Genomic DNA, 18,474 nt, shown 5'->3' with positions numbered 1-18,474 from the left:
TCCACATTAGGGTTTACGTTTTAACTGAATACGGATGTGTTTCAATTCTACACAAGTTCAAAAATTAATTTCGTACATATCTCACACATATACTTTGGATCTTTTTATAGTTACATCTCGCGTACAACAGTTTTTACAAGGAAGCTACGAACATGGTGAAAAGATTACAACGCGCCCTATATTGGTGTGTGTAAGGAATATTTGGGACATACGAAGTCATTATAGTAAAAAATCGGACATTTGTATTGGGTTCATGTGCTACGACCAACACGTAAGTTTTATATTATAACTTATATATATATATATATATATAGATAATTTCCAAATATTAATCAGATTAAAGTAGTTTATATTGACTTTTTTGTTTGTTGGGATAAAATGTATGTACTCAGGGACAATTATTTGAAGGTCGGCTCAGTCGAGATACTCCGCCAAATGACGAAGAGTATTTAACTGAAGGAGAAATGTATGAATTCTCATGTTATTCTGTCTACCATAATCCACGACCGCGAAAGCTCACCAAATTCCCGTATTTCATTTGTGTTAACCAATCGTCAAAAATCTCAAAAGTTACGGATATAAGTGCAATGCTCCCAGATGACAGTTTCTCTATTCAGAATTACAAAACTCTACTGCGTTTGGTCACTAAACCCACCTACTTACCAGGTAATCTATGAGGCAAAATTTCCGTAAAATAAGCATAATCTGCTTTCCTAATCTAATGTATAAAAGCAGATGTCGTCGGTCAAATACGCGTGATACAAAAGAGAAATCCCTATCACCCAGAGAGAAGTACAGATGTCACAATTGGCCTACTGCTAAACAGGTAATTCTAACGCACGAGAATTTAAAAAATAATATGCTTCTATTAAGACATATAATTCTATTTCAGGACCACAGTGGTTAAACTAATTTTGTGGGACAAGGTGGCAACAGATTTCGCCATAATGCAAAGCAAAAAAAATAGGAATTCTAAAGTTGTCATTTTTACTAGCCTTATTCCTAAACTTTTTGAAGGTAGGTTATATAAGAGACAGATTAATGATTTTAACGGATGCTTTGCTCAAAAGAACAATGATATACGGTATTTTGCAGGTAAACTACATCTCAATTCATCACCAGCAACGATATTTTACTTCGACAAATCAATCAAGCAAATCAAGCATTTCAAAGGACGAGTTCGAGACCGAGTATGAACCTTAGAGCATAAATATCGGTTGGTTCTAAGATTAGTCCTAAGTGGTTTTGGTGTGGGATCCACCACTTTTTCTCAATTACCCAACCCATATGTCCTAATATAAGAAACGTCCTAAACTTTGTCCTTAACCTTTTTCTCTTCTTCCTCCATCTGATTGGTTTCTCTCCATGTGATCGGACAAAAGAAAATTAAAAAAAAAAAACAATTTACTTTAGGACTTTCACAAGTCCTATTGATAATGATGCTCTTAAGTGGAAAATAGGCCGAGTTAATCCAAATCTGTTTCAAGGAACTCGAATGAAATTAATATATCCGCCAATTAGTCGATCCGTTTTTATGTTGCCTACACTATTCGATGTTTTGTTATTTAGTTCTCAATACACTTTATCATTGCGGCTCCTTATTAAAAATAATGCACATACAAAAGGGCCCGGGTTAGACCGAGGACGTTAACATACCTTAACCAACTTGAACCACTACATATCATCTTAATCCCATTTTAATCAATTTATAACTGTCCAAAGTGAATTGTCTTCTACACATCATATTAAAAAAATAAAAAATGTGTCCACCAAATTTAAGCGACACGTCAATCAGTACAGAGCGTCGACATTACTCCAATTTAAGCTGTGGATGCAGAGGACGACACACAAAAATGGGAAAAATAATTGAATGTATTGTACAAAAAACCAAAGCATGGGTTATGGTTAGAACCAACAGACCAAAAAAACGGTTGAAATTGCTTCAGGCAGTGATCGAACCCTGCATCATGAACATATAGGCGAGCCAATGTACCATTAGGCTGTACTAACACTTCGTACATAGCTTACTACACATAGCACATATTGATCGCCATACTCACTACAGGAAATATGAATATCAATAGCAGAATATAATAGCGTTTTTTGTTATTGTGCTATGGTTGATATACCTCTTACTTTTAGATAGCGTTTGTGAAAGTGCAAACGCTATGTTTGGTTTGTCCGATTTTAAGTCTGTATAATTGTGTCCAAATAGCTACAACATTTAACTACATTATATCTTTAGTAAAATTGAAGCAAATATAGCTATGGATTTTGTTACAAATGCTTGATTCAAATATATTAATGAACAAAGATTTATTATTCATACAAAAATATGACTATCTAAAAGCTCCTGAAACATTATCTTATTATAAGAAATCTGATCTTATCATACATAACAAAAATTTTGATTTTAAACATCTAGTACACACAAGAAGCTAAACAAATATGTGAAAACTAAAAACATAACAAAAATTGAAGCTGTGGCAAGAAGACATCAAACTCGTTTGTTTGTTTGATGGTTTTCATAGAGTCGGATCTAGCTGCCACCTCAGTTGGTTGTGTTTGTGCTTGAGGATGCGTTGATTTTATATGGTTTCTCAGCTTCTGATACAGGTGATACTGTGACACCTTTAGCTTCACGTGAAAGGGACAGTTGCTTGTTCATCTTGTTGACAGCCCCTGTCATATTGATCAAATCTCACTCCAACTAGCCTGAAAAGTAAAAATAATGGCTGGTGGATTGATGGATCATAATTTTCTATGTGCGTTGTTCCAAGTCCAAACACAAACGTACCATCACTTGTCAATGAGCATCTATCACAACAAAAGAACCTTCAGTGAAACATTTCCCAAAACCATTTCACACAAACCAGCAAACCAGTGATAAGAAACAATCCTAATCGAGGACAGTAAAGTACAATCATTTGTCCCCGAACCAAAACCCTAATCCTGCTCTGAACCAAATTGAAATCGTAAGCTAAAAAGCCCCAAATCGAAACTCTAATCGTATACTGACCCAGATCAAAACCCTAATCTGAAACAAGTCATAAAAGAAGAAGAAGAACCAGCAGAGGAGATTTAATTCGGGTGGTCGTAGGCGACGACGATTCGAGAGTGGTCCGGTGGAACCCATGAGGATTCTAGTCAGAGGAGAGAACGTGAAGGAGAGTCGGAGTTGACTCGTTGGTGTCAAGAGAGAACGGATATTCCGAGAGAGAGAGGGAGAGAGTTCAATTTTTTTTCTAAAGGGATAGAATTTAGAGTTTGTGGGATGTTTCGTACATTAATGATGAATTTGGAGCAAAATAAATTAGAGCCAAAACCCAAAATATTATTGGAGCCAAATATTATGGAGGGAAATATAATTGGAACCAAATATTATCCTGCTGTAATCCCTAAACTATAAATTTTCACATTTTAAAGTGTAATCCTTTAACTCTTAAGATATATTATAGTTTGGATTTAAATTAGAATTTGAATATAAGTTTAGTGAACAGATTTATTGCTTAGAGAATAAAATTAGAGATTTAGAGTATATGGTATGGAATATAGGGTTTGGGTTTAAGAATAAGATTTATATATGTATCATTTTATTTTAATTTTATCTATCTAGATTATATATATTGTTAGAAAAATTTAATATGCAGTAGTGTTCTGACTTCTAATCTTTTAAAACTTGAGCTTAATATATCATACCCTAAACTATACACTTAGATATATCATAGACTAAATTAATAATACACTCTAAAGATATATACCCATATATTTTAATTTATATTTTAATTATAACAAAATTTGTATTTTAATTTATATGTTTGAGTGTAAAATTAAAAGATAAAAGTGATAATTAGAGTTTTGATATGTAATATTTATATATAAATATATAATAGGTTATATATTTGGTGTATCTCAAACCCTAAACTCCAAACCTAAAATCATACCTCTAACTCTAAACCTCAAAACTTAACCCCAAATCCTTCAAACCCTAAACCCCAAACCTTAGTATATACCTAAAATATATAGAACATTTTAAACTTAAATTATATATTTCTTTGAAAATCTATAGCTATATAGGTCATAACTTTCAAATACAAAACTATAAATCTAATAGCATAAACCACATACCTTTAACACCAAACCCTATACCATAAATACTAATCTTCACATTCTAATAATCTAATCCCAAACGTATTCTCAGTATATATATATATATACCAATTTATCAATTTCACATGTATTATGATTATATCATAGTTATTTTAATTTTTAATATACGAGTAGATAATATATGTTTTAGAGATCTAGAAATTAGGGTTTAGAATTTAGAAACTTAATTAGGTTAAATCAGGGATTTTAATCTCAGATTTTAAATCTAAACCTCATACCCTAAACTATACACTTATATACCATACCCTAAACTATACACTAGTATATGTATTTTTTTGTCACACACACTTATACATGCCATACCCTGAATTAATCATACACTCTAAACTCTAACCAAAAAAAATAAATTCTAATCTTTTTATTATTTTAAAATTTTTAATTTCAAATCTTAAGTCCAATACCCTAACTCTAAACTCTAAATGTATATCTTAAAATTGGTATTTTAAAACATAACTCCAAATCTTAGATTTAAATTCTAAAATTAGTTTTTTCAAACTTTAACTTAAAATCACAATCTTTAAACAATAAGTCTATTTTCATTAACCTTAATTTCAATTTTCTACAAATATTTTGTGACTTTCTGTATTAAAAAGAAAACAAAATAATAAAAAAATCTGATTGGTCAAAAACTGACCACTAAGGTGCAAGTGCGAGGATCACACTTTCTTTTAACCACAGCCAATAGATTAAACTAAATCCAATGGCCAATAATGAACAAACTTAAAATGTGTTTCTTCTAAAAACCAAATCGACATCGTGTTCTTTATCCTTTTTCGATCTTCTTCATCCTTACACAACCACCATCACTATAACCTCTGACGCCGCCATCTCGCCGTCAATGAAGCTATCTCAACCACCATAAGCTCAGCCGCTGCCATCATCATCTTCATCTCGATCTCCTTGTTCTCTACTAAACCTCACCAGCAGACTTTGCCTCCGTGTCCACCACAGCTCGTCGTCGTTACAACCACATCTCCATCGTCACCACCATAGCTTCGTCCAGAGGCTACGATAAAGAAATCGTTTCACCTCTTCACCACAACGACAGGTAAACTCACTTCCTTTATCTGTTCTCTCTGTCTTTTCATCTTCCTATATACTTGTAATCGAATTTTTGTTTTGTTTACAGATCTAAGAAGGAACAGGGAAGGAGAATAAGTTGTGTTACAGAGCAGCGTATCCGCTTTAAGGAGATATCTTTCCGGAGTCGGAACGAGGGAGTGGAGTCGGACCTGTGTTGTATTCTGTAGGAGAGATGTTGACACGGGAAGGAGAATTGGTGGAGGAGTTTGTGATGCTGGATAATGGAAGCGTGTTTGAAAGCGTTGACGGTGTGGAGGAGCCAGTAAAGGTGGCGGCGAGGTGAAGCTCTGAGAATATTAGAGATATTAGTTTTTTTTGTTTTTTTTTGGTTTACAATTAAACCAAATTTGTCTTTTTTTAATGTTTTTTTTGTTTAATGTGTAAACTGATTTAATTGTAAACTGATTATAATTAATGAATAGATTTTAAATTTATTTTCTAAATTGATTTTTGATTTAATTTGAATCATTTATTTTAAATTAATTAGTTTTTAATCAATTAATTAATTTTAAATCAATTAATTTATTTAATTATAATATTATAATATTATAAATATTAATTATTGCATTCAAACTAACGCTATTGTTATAAACTTAATAATAGCACAACCGAAAACCGCTATTAAAAGGGTCAGACCTATTATAACGGGCGATGTCAGAGCGTCCAAAGAAGCGCTATTAAAAATGAATCATAGCGCTTTTCGTCCGCTATTACTACCCATATTTCCTGTAGTGACTGTATCTTCTTTGGTTTCAAACCGTTCGGGACATAGCGGTTACGTTACCATTAAACAAACGTGATTGACGGCTACTATATCGCCTTAGAGTTAATAATAATGCGATTTGTTTTGAACAAATCTTCTATCAACTATACAGAAATCAATCTCACTTATTAATCATTAATTTCATTCCTGCTCCGTTTCTTAACACCTAGATTGTGTTAAAAACAAAAAACCCAACCCGCATAATTAAATAATTCTTCCTTCTCTTTTCCTTCGCAACCTTCGTCCCTCCAATCTCTGTGACATCGGATTCACATCCTCTTCTCAAAGAACAAGCCGTGAGGCCTTCAACCGGTTTGGTGCCTCTTGAGATCACCGAGCAACACAATGATGAACCCGCCTCCTCCTCCCCCGATAGAACCTGGCGGTAACCAAAAAACCTTCACTCTTCTCCACTTAGCTACTTACCACCAGTTTGTCTGGCTAGAACACTTCATAGGTCTTCTCTTCTAAGTAGTAGTTGTGTCTAAATCTTCAAAACCAAAAAATCAACCCGTACCCAACACTTTTCCGATCCGACGTATTTAGTTGATCTGGAAACACAGATGTGTATACTTATAAATATTTTTATATTCTTTCGAGAACTATGATTTACCATTTTTGCAAGTCGAATAAAATATAAATATTGTTGATCTATAATTTGGTAGTCGAACAAATGTATTGAGTTGGCTACACTAATCTGTATCATAATTTACATAACATGTGATTAGAAAATATATAGTGTATGATTATTTCCATTTGAAAACATTGTCGTAAAAAACTGTAAAGTCTATTTTAATTAAAATATTATTTAGCAACATCTCACAATTTCAGCCGCTTACTGGTTATTTTATAGAGATGGGTTTCAGATGAAACAATTATAGGATACAAATATAACGACTCATATAATCATATATAATCATAATTACATTTTTTATATATTGTTTATCGTAATGGGGTCATACTGATTGTGTTAAACATGGGAATAAGTAGATTTGCTGGTGTATCTGTCAAATATCAATACATTATGCTATGTATATTTCTACTTACAAAAAAAAAAACCGCTCTATATTATCTGTAACACATGTTTTAGTACTATAATAACAAATTAATAATATTAATTAACGAATACACAAATATATCCATATTACTGAAACTAAATCTATTTATTACATTGATAGTGATACGTTAAATATGATGTATCTCGAATGGTGGTAATCCTGATAAGTTTTCCAGAAATTATTCGTTAAGTTAATAATTACTCCAACATAATCTCTCACTTACATATAATTATGTCTACCATGTAAAACCATGATTCATTTTTCAAAAAAAACAACTGATCGAAAGAGTTCAATAATTTAAAATTATAAATGATATTATGTTCTTTCACAAATTTACTGCTTCTTAATCCTTTTGCAACACAGGAACTTCGGCCGGAAATACAGCTAGAAGAAAGAGGGGACGGCCCTTCGGATCGCGTTCAAAACCCAAAGGTTGATTTCTATTTTTGAGATCAAAATTATTCCAGCCTTCCTGTTATAATTGACACTATTCTAACTGTCCTTACTTTCAGATCGCCAAATAATCCACCCGCCAATATTCAAGCCTAAATATTATGACTGTAAGTTTTATTTTTCCTTTTATTGGGAACAAAAGGTTATTACATTAACAATTTCAAAATTTACCAAGCAGGTGGATGCGATGGTTGCGACACTTATAGTAAGATACAATTACATAACACGAATATCATACATACTTTTCCTCACCACTAATACCTCTTAACCTTTATAGTCAAGCAAAAAAATGCACGTAACATGAGGAGGGCCATTATGCTATCAAAACGAACATCGTCCACATCACACAGTACGCATCAGCGCTTTCATAATCCACTTAACTTAAAAAGTCTAAAAAAATAATATATATTGTCTACTTTTTTGTTACAGCTCCTTCAACCCAGCCACTTGGGCTTCGTCGCACCCGGGCAAAGAGGAAAGGTACACACCCTTTGAAACTCTATCATCCCAGAATATTGTCTGCATGTAAACATCTATAAAGTAGTTGCAAACAGTTACATAGCTTACATAATTTATCATACTTCCACGGTTTCAGCTTAGTTTAGTAAAAAATACTAACCCCATAAGACGGACGTAACATGATAAGATTTGAACCCCTCTATTTCAATATAGATCGACAGCAAAGGTATATAAGTAATCTGCTTATATATATATAAGTAGGGGTTTTGTCCGTACATGTGTGTGTAAACTACTTACGAATAATTATATGATTTACTAACTCAAAAATTAATATAATCAATAATTGTCTCTGCTTTACCGTAAAGTTTGAATCAACGTCACATATATGTCATAAAAATTCAACAAAATATATAGGTTATTATAGACATAAACTTTCCATAAAAAAATTGTGACACATTGTTTGAACGAAATTTACACAACTATTTTAGACTACTTAATACATTATTATAATTGTTCTCCACATTAATGTTTCATACTAATTGTTCTACACATTAACGTTTCATACACATTAATGCGTAATATTATTAATATAAACATTTTCCATTTTTGATGATTTATCACATTCGTTTATAATCAACTAACTAATATTATATAAAATAAATATTATTAAAATATAATTATTAAAATAATATAATAATAAAATTGATTTAAAATCCGGGAAAACATGATATATAAATAAGATCACAATATTTAGTTCTAAATTTTTCAATCTCTTAATCTTTTATAACAAGAAATACTAATTATAATATAACAGAAACATTTATAAGAATTATCTTTTCTAGGTATAGTTTTGATGACTTATCATATTAATTTATAACCAATTAGTTAATGAAAAATTAAACCTGATATTAATACTCGAAAATTTGTTTAAATAATATAATAAGTCGAATACCTGAAATCATGGAGACAATGACACATAAACAAATTCTCTTCCCAACCACAACTAATGACTTAATGATTCATGAATGATAATTTTAGTTAATAAATCAGTGAGTTAGCCAAAACACTTAATGACTTAATGACTTAACTAAAACCTAAATACAAAATGTTAAATAAAACAATATAAACCTACAAATATGGAGACATTGACACATAAAGCAAAATCACTTCACAAATAATAACATAGATAGATCACTACAATTATATATACTTTATATAAATTACAAAGTTTGTTCCTATTAAACAATTCTACACCCCGAATTAAATAATTATATTTTTTCATCACCTAGGAAAACAATATTATAATATTATAATATGAAGTCATATTATTTTGAAATTATAAACAGCGCACTCGAAATATCCTCGAATATGGTATAATAAATAATGAAAACCCAGTTTCCTAATTCATAGTACTATCTACTAAAGTAACATAATTTCTTTTTTTTTTTTGTTTTTTCTTCAAAAACATAATTTCTTAAATCCACTAATTTACACAAAATTTATAACTTGCCTACGTATTGAAATAATAAATCAACCAAAATCTAATAACTCTTTCCCAAAAATTATTCAGCTAAAGGTTCGACATCCCAATCCGAAGAAAATCCAATCGTGGCATGCTCAAAATGTGGGGCTTTAATGTGGCTTTCGGAAAGCACGGGGACGGACTCCCGCACAGGCGAACCAACGTTCCTAATCTGCTGTAACCATGGGCAGATAAGGCTTCCGCCTATCAAGCAACCCCCGGCCCTGTTAGGAGAACTTCTACAGTCCAGGTCGTTTCGAGATAATATTCGAGTCTACAATTCTGTACTAGCCTTCACCTCAATTGGGATGAAAATGGATAATAGCGTGGTACATGCGCCTGGTCCTTACACTGTACGGATACAAGGGCAAACCCACCACAGAATAGGCTCACTGATCCCGCGGGAAGGCCGCCTCCCAGCATATCTCCAACTTTATATATTTGATACACGCAACGAAGTTAGGAACCGGCTAAACGCAATGGGGCAAGGATCAGCAGAAGGTAACCTCGATGAGAATACTCTCAAGCTTCTCATCGAGATGGTGGACGAGAATAATTGTTTAGCTAAGATTTTCCGTCAAGCCCGGGATCACTACGAAAGCATTGGGACGGAGTGTAGGATAACGCTACTCCATGATAAAGGAAAGGGGAAAGAATATGATCTTCCGAGCACGGATGAGGTAGCGGGGCTCATCGTCGGGGATATGTCATCACCAGTTGGGGAGCGGGATATTGTTGTCCAGTTTCAGTCTGACACTTTGCAGCATATACGTGATGATCACCCTCTGTACATGGCTCTGCAATATCCTCTTTTGTTTCCATTTGGAGAGTATGGCTATCATCCAGATATCCCCCTCCACCTTGAGACAGGCACATCGAGAACAAGACAATACCTGACTATACGTCAGTATTATGCTTCGTTACTCCAGACCCGGCTTAACCAAGGAATGACGTTGGTTAGAGGAGGTCGTCTTCTCCATCAATTTATGGTGGATATATACACTGCAATTGAGGAGGATCGACTAAGGTGGGCGAGGAATAATCAAGATGTTCTGAGAGCCGAACTATACAGTAATGTCCTCGATGCCGTAAGCAGAGGTGACACTGATGCTAAGATTATTGGTCAGAGGTTTATTCTGCCGCCGAGTTTTACCGGTGGACCCCGGTACTTAGTTGAGAAATACCATGATGCGATGGCTATCTGTAGAGAATTTGGCAATCCGGATCTGTTTATCACAATCACCGCTAACCCTAACTGGAGAGAGATCAAAGATCATCTCGCAAAATATGGTGGAGATTCCCCCAATAATAGGCCAGACATCGAGTGTCGAGTATTTAAAATGAAGTTGGAACAACTGCTCAAGGACTTCAAAAAAGGAACTTTCTTCAAACCATATACAGCAGCTCTCCACAGAATAGAGTTCCAAAAAAGAGGTCTACCGCATGCCCATATACTATTGTGGTTGGGAAACGATTCTCGAACACCAAGTGCCGAAGAAGTCGATGAGATAATTTCAGCCGAGCTCCCGAATAAAGAAACGGATCCCTGTGCTTACAATTTGGTCACGAAACACATGATACATGGGCCATGTGGTTCCATTAATCCAAAGTCCCCATGCATGGACAAGAATGTGTGCACGAAGAAGTATCCTCGACCGTTTAATGAGAACACCTCGATTGACAAATCAGGGTATGTGTTATATCGGCGGCGCAGAAACGGTAATGCTTCTGTGGTTAAAGATGGGGTAATCCTAGACAACACTTTTGTTGTACCTCATAACGTTGATCTTCTAAAGAAGTATGAAGCTCATATCAATGTGGAGTGGTGTAATCGTACAAGTGCGGTGAAGTACTTATTCAAATACATAACCAAGGGTGTTGATAGAGCATCAGCTGTTATTGAAAAGGGATATACGGCATAACCGTCTGATGCAGCAGACCCTGGACCATCAAGTGGGAAAGTTGTCAAACAACGGGATGAGATCCAGGAATTTATCGAGGCTCGGTATTTATCAGCTTGCGAAGCTATGTGGAGGACGTTTGCATTCCACATACACAAACGAAAACCATCGGTTGAGAAGCTTATTATTCACTTGGAAGGCGAACATAATATCACGGTCAAAGAAACTGATAACCTCGGTCGTGTGATCCGCAAGCCAGGCATAGAGAAGACAATGTTCACTGAGTGGATGGTGTTGTGCAGACGGTCAGCATTTGCGAGGACGTTAACGTATGTACAAATACCAGAATATTTTGTGTGGCACAGCAACACGAAAATGTGGATGGAGCGCAAAAAGGGCAAAGCTATTGGTAGGATTGTTGCTGTTCATCCATCATCAGGTGATCGTTATTTTCTGAGGATTCTCATAAATAAGATTAAGGGTCCTAGAAGTTATGATGAGCTTAAAACATTCAACGATATCAAATACCCTGACTTCAAATCAGTTTGTTATGCTCGGGGATATTTGGACGACGATACCGAGTGGCACGAGACTATGGCCGAAGGTGTTAGATCGGCAACCCCATATCAACTCCGCGATATGTTTGTCATGTTTCTGACCAATTGCTTTGTTTCCAACCCTAAAAGTCTATGGGAACACTTTTGGAAATCAATGAGCGAGGACATACTTTACAAGAGACAGCGAGTTATGGGGCATGCGAATCTGGAACTCGATGACGAAACTCTTGAGCAATACACGTTAATCGAAGTGGAAAAGTTAATGCGGATGCATGACCGTTCATTGGGTGATATTAAAAGTATGCCCAAGATCAAACCGATCCTTCTCAAAGAATTAGGAAACAATTTGTGGAACCAAGAAATGGACTACGATATCGCTGAGGAGACGCTACGGCATGAGAAGCAATTCAGACAGCTTAATCCGGAACAGCGTGTGATTTACGATTCAGTCCTACAATCTGTTGATAGAAAGGATGGGAAGTTATTCTTTGTATATGGCCCAGGTGGAACCGGGAAAACGTTCCTATACCAGACCATTATATCAAGAATTCGTTCTAGAAAACAGATAGTTCTACCGGTCGCCTCTTCAGGAATAGCTGCTTTACTTCTCCCCAACGGTAGAACAGCCCATTCGCGCTTCAATATCCCTTTAAAACTCTCTGAAGATAAACTATGCAACATCAAACCAAGCACGATGCTTGCTGAGCTGATCGAGAAAACCGATATAATTATTTGGGACGAGGCCCCTATGACACATAAGCATGCTTTTGAGGCTCTAGACAAAACGTTGAGGGATATAATGTCTAAGAAAAATCCTACCGCAAAGGATCAGACTTTTGGTGGCAAGACAGTTCTGCTGGGTGGGGATTTTAGGCAGATACTACCGGTAATTCCTCAAGGAAGTCGAGCTGATACTGTATCAGCTTCGATCAGTCACTCATACCTATGGCATAGCTGCAACAAGTTCTCTCTGAAAACAAATATGCGAGTCAATCAGGATGAGAAGGAGTTCTCGAATTGGCTCCTCGAGGTCGGAGAAGGCCGTTCTCAATTGGATTCTACTGATGATCACAACAACTATGACGAACAAATGATAGATGTGGATAGATCGTTGATCGAGGACATTGATGCTGGATCATTAAAAGAAGTGGTTGAAGCAGCGTACGGAGATGTTACCAAGCTGACACCCTCTCAGACCTCATATACTGATAAAGCTATACTCACCCCCCGTAATGAAACCGTTGATGAGATCAATGCCTACACCATCTCACAAACTGAGGGGGTTTCAAGAGACTACTTTAGCTCTGACAGCTTCGAGATATCAGATACTCGATCCGATCAGAATGATACACTATACGCTGTTGAGTACCTCAATTCGTTGGAATATCCAGGGCTGCCGTCGCATAAGCTGACGCTCAAAGTTGGTGCTCCAGTTATGCTTCTACGCAACATAAATCAAAGGAAGGGATTATGCAACGGTACCCGTATGATCCTAACTTATGTCGGCGATCGCCTCCTAAAGGCAGTAATCATCACTGGATCACACATCGGAACAGAGGTCTTGATTCCAAGAATTGTCCTCTTGCATGAAGAGACAAAACTACCGTTTACTTTACGTCGGCGGCAATATCCAATCAGATTGTGTTACGCAATGACGATCAACAAGAGCCAAGGCCAAAGTCTCAAAGAGGTCATATTATATCTGCCCAAACCCGTGTTCTCTCATGGCCAACTTTATGTTGCTCTCTCCCGTGTCACAAGTAAAGCGGGACTAAACATCATCAAAGGCAAAGATTCACATCAGCTCAAGGTAAAAAACATTGTATACAAAGAGATCTTCAAAGAGCTTCTATCCCACCCAGGTATTAATTTCAATTATAATTCCTAACTTCCAACAATATCAAAACGCCTCCGTATTTAAAGAAAAAATTCTCAAGGTTAATAATGTACAATGGAGCATACATTTGAAGACATGCCAAGTATTTTTACCCAGCTACAACAAGTATGTATTTTTAGTCTTTGAAAACAATATTTTAATACCCAATTAAATACACATAATTGTTCTGACTTATCCAAATTTCAGGTTGTTCTACTATGAACCACACCCAAGAAAAATTCTTCAGGGGATATGAAGTCTTCTATCGTTATTTACGTTAATTAAAGAACCTATTTTGCTTCTTATTTGTTACATCCATTCAGTATCTATCGCCACTACTTCCATGCGAAATTTAAACTTTTTATTTGGATAATAATCATTGAAAAAATTACAGTCAAATCCCAACCAAACTTACTTTTTTTTAAAACAAACTTAATTCAAAACACTTATCCGCGCGTAGCGCGGAGATTGAATCTAGTTAAACTAATTGCAATTTGCTTTAGACGGTAACAGATGTGATTAAAGATGAAGGTAGGTAAGGTGCTTTATATGGCTGGACCGTTTTAAAGTTTACGTTGTGTGTTTTGTCCAGCTTTAAGTTGTGATTTTCACCTTTTTCTGAGAGAATGATAGAAAGGTAATTAACAAAAGTTATTATAATTAGTTGAAAAGGATAAGATACATATAAAGGTATAAATATATATAATACTCTATATGTTTTATAATGTAACATATTTTGGCTTAAAACAAAAAAAAATATTTTTTCTAAAAATAATTTAAAATAATCTATTCATTTCATAATATATGATGTTTTCAAAAAATATTTTAATGCTTCAAAATATAAGATGTTTTCAGCTTTATATGTTAAACTTAACTTTAATAAAACTGTTCAACTAATTTTATTCTACAATTTTTATGATTGGCTGAATCAATTTTTAGTTTATGTTCTTAGTGATACTTTCAGATAAAAATAAGTTTCTTAATTTTTGTGTTTTAGACATAACATCTTATAATATGATAGAGGAGGATTATATACACTAAAAATAGTTCAGCTAGTTATAAAAAAAGACTCTAAGATATAGTTGGTTAAACATTTTTCAATAGAGTCAAAATCAATATAGGAACTTAAAAAATATTTTATATACTAAAACAACAAAAACTTTCTAAAACATTATATAATATGAAACGTAAAAATATTAAATACATATATAGATATAAAAATTAGTATAAATGATCCTTAGAAGCTTGGTTCGAAAAGGCCAATAAGATCTCACATATGAATTTATTATGATGACTAGTTAAATCTCAATAATCTAATCAAAATTAACATTTGTACTAATTTTAGTGAATTATACTGAAAATAATAAGTTTAACCTATGAAGAGTTAGTATAATGACGAAAACATTTGTATTATCTTCTTACTAATGGATTATAAGTTCAATTTTATTAAAAAAATGTTTTCATAATAAAATTAACTTGAAAAAATTTAAGTTTAATCTTTGAAAATTTACAGATCATTCAGATTTAGAACCTTTTAATATTTTTTTAAAAAATAATCAATTAAGGGAAGGAGGAAAGGAGGGGTTGGTCTGTAGGTTAGGGTTCAAAGATGGGAGAGATTAGGAGAAAAGAAGAGCATGGTTAAATTTAATAAAAACACAAATTTAATAAATAACTATGTTCAACAAACCACGGTCCACCATTAGTTAAATTATTTTGTATTACAATATGTAATTCAACCCCACTTTATTTATTTTTTAATCCTTAGTACTGAATAAAAGGTTAACCCGAAAACATCTTATCACGGGTTGGTGATTGACACATTAACAGTGTTAGAGAATGATTCAGTAATTTTGTTTTTTTTCCTCGGGATCTACAAGGAAACTCATGTTGCTCTTCTGCTATATTGGAAAAGTCCAAATTATGTCTCTGTAATTTCGATAATTGACGAATATGTTTTGTCATATTCATTATGTATACCAAACTTGATCTTTTACTGGAACGACAACAACAAAAATAGGGCACACTTTGCTCGTTTTCCATCAACCCTATTTTTCCAGCTTTGTGTCATGCACCGATCGATCATCAAGAAAAAAAGAGTTAAAAGTAGATAGCTGTATGTAACTGACTGTGTGATCATGTACTACAAGTCTACAACGAATTTAAATATTGTCTATTATTTTTTCTTAAATCGAATTTAAATATTATTTATTACCAAATTGCAATGTTTTAAAAATCAGTGTACCTAACTGGTAAATTTGACTTAACAGAAAAAACTTCTTAAACAATTTTCTTTATAAATTTAAATCTTGACATTCAAAAATCGGTTTAAGCATGTTTAAACAATATTTTTAATTAAAAATCTAATTATCGTCTAATCATTTTTTGAACATTTTGTAAACTGACATGGTATAATATACATATGGTGATGACTTTTCTACGATTTTCTAAATATTGAAATGATGTATACGTTTTAAAGACTCCACATACTTAATTGAAATAAGATAAGAAACGGATTTTTAAAAAAATTAAATTAAAGAAATGGGTTTTCTTTTAAACGGACAAAGTTTCCCACAATGGTTGTTGCTTTTAGACCACACACACAAATGGTGCACAGTACTCATGTGTCCCACACCTCTAGCAAGTGCGTTATACGTGAATCTTCTCTCCCAAATTATCCGTCCGTTTTCTCTTTTATCATATCGCGTGTACCCACTCACTTGATCATAAAAATCTTTGTTTATTTTGACTCAATTCCAAGTTTCCAAGGTGTTGATTCATGGGTACGTGATGTTAAATATGAAATATTATAATTGCGTCGATCATTAATCATATTATACAATATAGTTTAGAGAGGGATATTTGCAAGTTGAGATATAACTGTCACATGTTTGATGATACATACGTCCGCAAACAGCATGCATGGCGAATGGTCCGTTTCGTCTTATACTAGACGTGGTTTTTGCTCTAGCAAAAATTAAATGAATTTGTAACGCAGAGATTCAGTCTTTAATGATGGGATCTGAAAACCTGGCAAAAGATGACACATGAGAGTGTGCCTCGCATTATAAGAGCGGATCCGTAACATCTGGACTGCCATGCGATGATACGTTACATGATGCATGATTATCATAATTGTTTTTGTTAAAGAATTTTATCGGAAATCGTTTTGCGTGGACTGTTGTAAAATGACATTTCTAACTTACTAAAACATCGATATGAACAGTTACAGAAGCATTGAGTGACGATTTATCTTTCTATAGTAATTGCTCAAGAAAATATCTCGCTTCGGAAATTAAGAAATGACCTAAATTTTTTTTTTGAGAAAATACTAACAAATATATAGATTCGAAACACTGTAAAATCTAGTATAGTATCAGAACCGACCCACACCCCATTATATTTATGAATGTATAAAATGTTAAGATCATTTTAGTTATTGATAGTCCGAAAATGTTTAATTATGAAGATCATACATAAAAAATTAAAGAAAAAAATATAATATATAAGAATTCGGATCAATTCACTTGTGGACAGTTGATTATATGTCGTAACTTAGAACCATAAAACGTAATAGCCAAAATTATTTAATAGCATAAATAAGTAGAGTAGTTGAATATGGTTCGAATCTACAAATAAAATAAAAACTACTTTTAAAGAAAAAAATATATAATTATAATCTAAAACTTTATTTTTTTAGAAATGATATATATCAAATTTAGAGTTTATAATTTCAAAAGACGTCAAACATATATAAATAGAGATATAAACTTTTAAATTGTTCTATTACATCATTAAATATTTAAATATATTGTTAATATTTTTTTGGCCCATAAATATTTTGAACGAGGCTCATAAATAATTGAGACGACACTGGTAATAGTAATGATCTAAAAGAGTATAACATTGTATTATGTTTATGAGCATTTAGATATTGTTTTTTTTGGTATTGAAAAATAGTCCGGTTTTTTAGTTTTAAAAAAAGAACCTTTTGAATATTTAAACATGAACTGAGATATTCATTCTATTAAATCAGGAACATGATCCATTGATATATGTTTAATCGGTCTACTATTTTTCTTTTCTAAAAGATAAAATTAAAAGCTCTAAATTTAATTAGAATAGATTTTAACTAAAACAAAAATATGATTATAAAAAATGCAAAAATAAAAATTATTTTTTTTAAAAAAAAAAGTCGAACACAAACATATACACCACATTTTGAAGGACGGGTCGGAATTTAGTGGTATCCTGATTTTTGGATCGGTTCCGTATTTGATTTTTTGGATGCGGATATTATGCCTATCTCTAAAAATGACACCTGAAATATGAGAATGCTAAAATACGCTTTTTTTATCTTGTGCCACGTAGCCATCCTTCACTTATCTCTCTACGTCCACCCAGACCTGCCTGTTCACAGCACGACAAGGCCATTTCCCAATGAAAACACAACACCTCTCTCATTAAACGCTCTGTGTGAAAAACACCGTTATCTCTTTAACACCAATAAAAGCCCGACGAGTTAGCGACCCGTCTACAAAAGTAAAGCTTGCGTTTATTTCTTGCTAATCTATATTAGTAGCATCTAGACAATTCATTACCACATTTTATTTCCTCTACCCCTAGTTTCAA

General features: G+C 33.5%; 1 protein-coding gene and 1 long non-coding RNA gene across 2 annotated transcripts; both read left to right on the top strand.

Annotated features, from left to right (window-relative positions):
• Positions 1 to 4,584: 4,584 nt before the first annotated feature.
• LOC130496451 (uncharacterized) lies at positions 4,585 to 5,681 on the top strand. Its single transcript, XR_008935595.1, has 2 exons — positions 4,585 to 5,218; positions 5,300 to 5,681. It is a non-coding gene; the product is annotated as an uncharacterized LOC130496451 (long non-coding RNA).
• A 3,940-nt stretch (positions 5,682 to 9,621) lies between these two features.
• LOC108832383 (uncharacterized) lies at positions 9,622 to 14,064 on the top strand. The gene is made up of 3 exons (XM_018605870.2): positions 9,622 to 11,335; positions 11,444 to 13,776; positions 14,050 to 14,064. The coding sequence occupies exons 1-3, from the start codon at positions 9,622 to 9,624 to the stop codon at positions 14,062 to 14,064; spliced, it is 4,062 nt and encodes a 1,353-aa protein (XP_018461372.2).
• Positions 14,065 to 18,474: the final 4,410 nt, after the last annotated feature.

This window comes from Raphanus sativus, chromosome 6, assembly GCF_000801105.2.
Source record: "Raphanus sativus cultivar WK10039 chromosome 6, ASM80110v3, whole genome shotgun sequence".
In the NCBI taxonomy this organism is placed as follows: domain Eukaryota; kingdom Viridiplantae; phylum Streptophyta; class Magnoliopsida; order Brassicales; family Brassicaceae; genus Raphanus; species Raphanus sativus.
This window is presented reverse-complemented; position numbering and strand designations above follow the sequence as displayed.

Excerpts from the sequence above, each read along its gene's own strand:
- LOC108832383 (XM_018605870.2), top strand. The coding sequence starts at position 9,622 with ATGTGGCTTTCGGAAAGCACGGGGACGGACTCCCGCACAGGCGAACCA. Across the intron at positions 11,336-11,443 it reads TCATATCAATGTGGAGTGGT|CAGACCCTGGACCATCAAGT; the intron begins GTAATCGTACAA and ends CGTCTGATGCAG.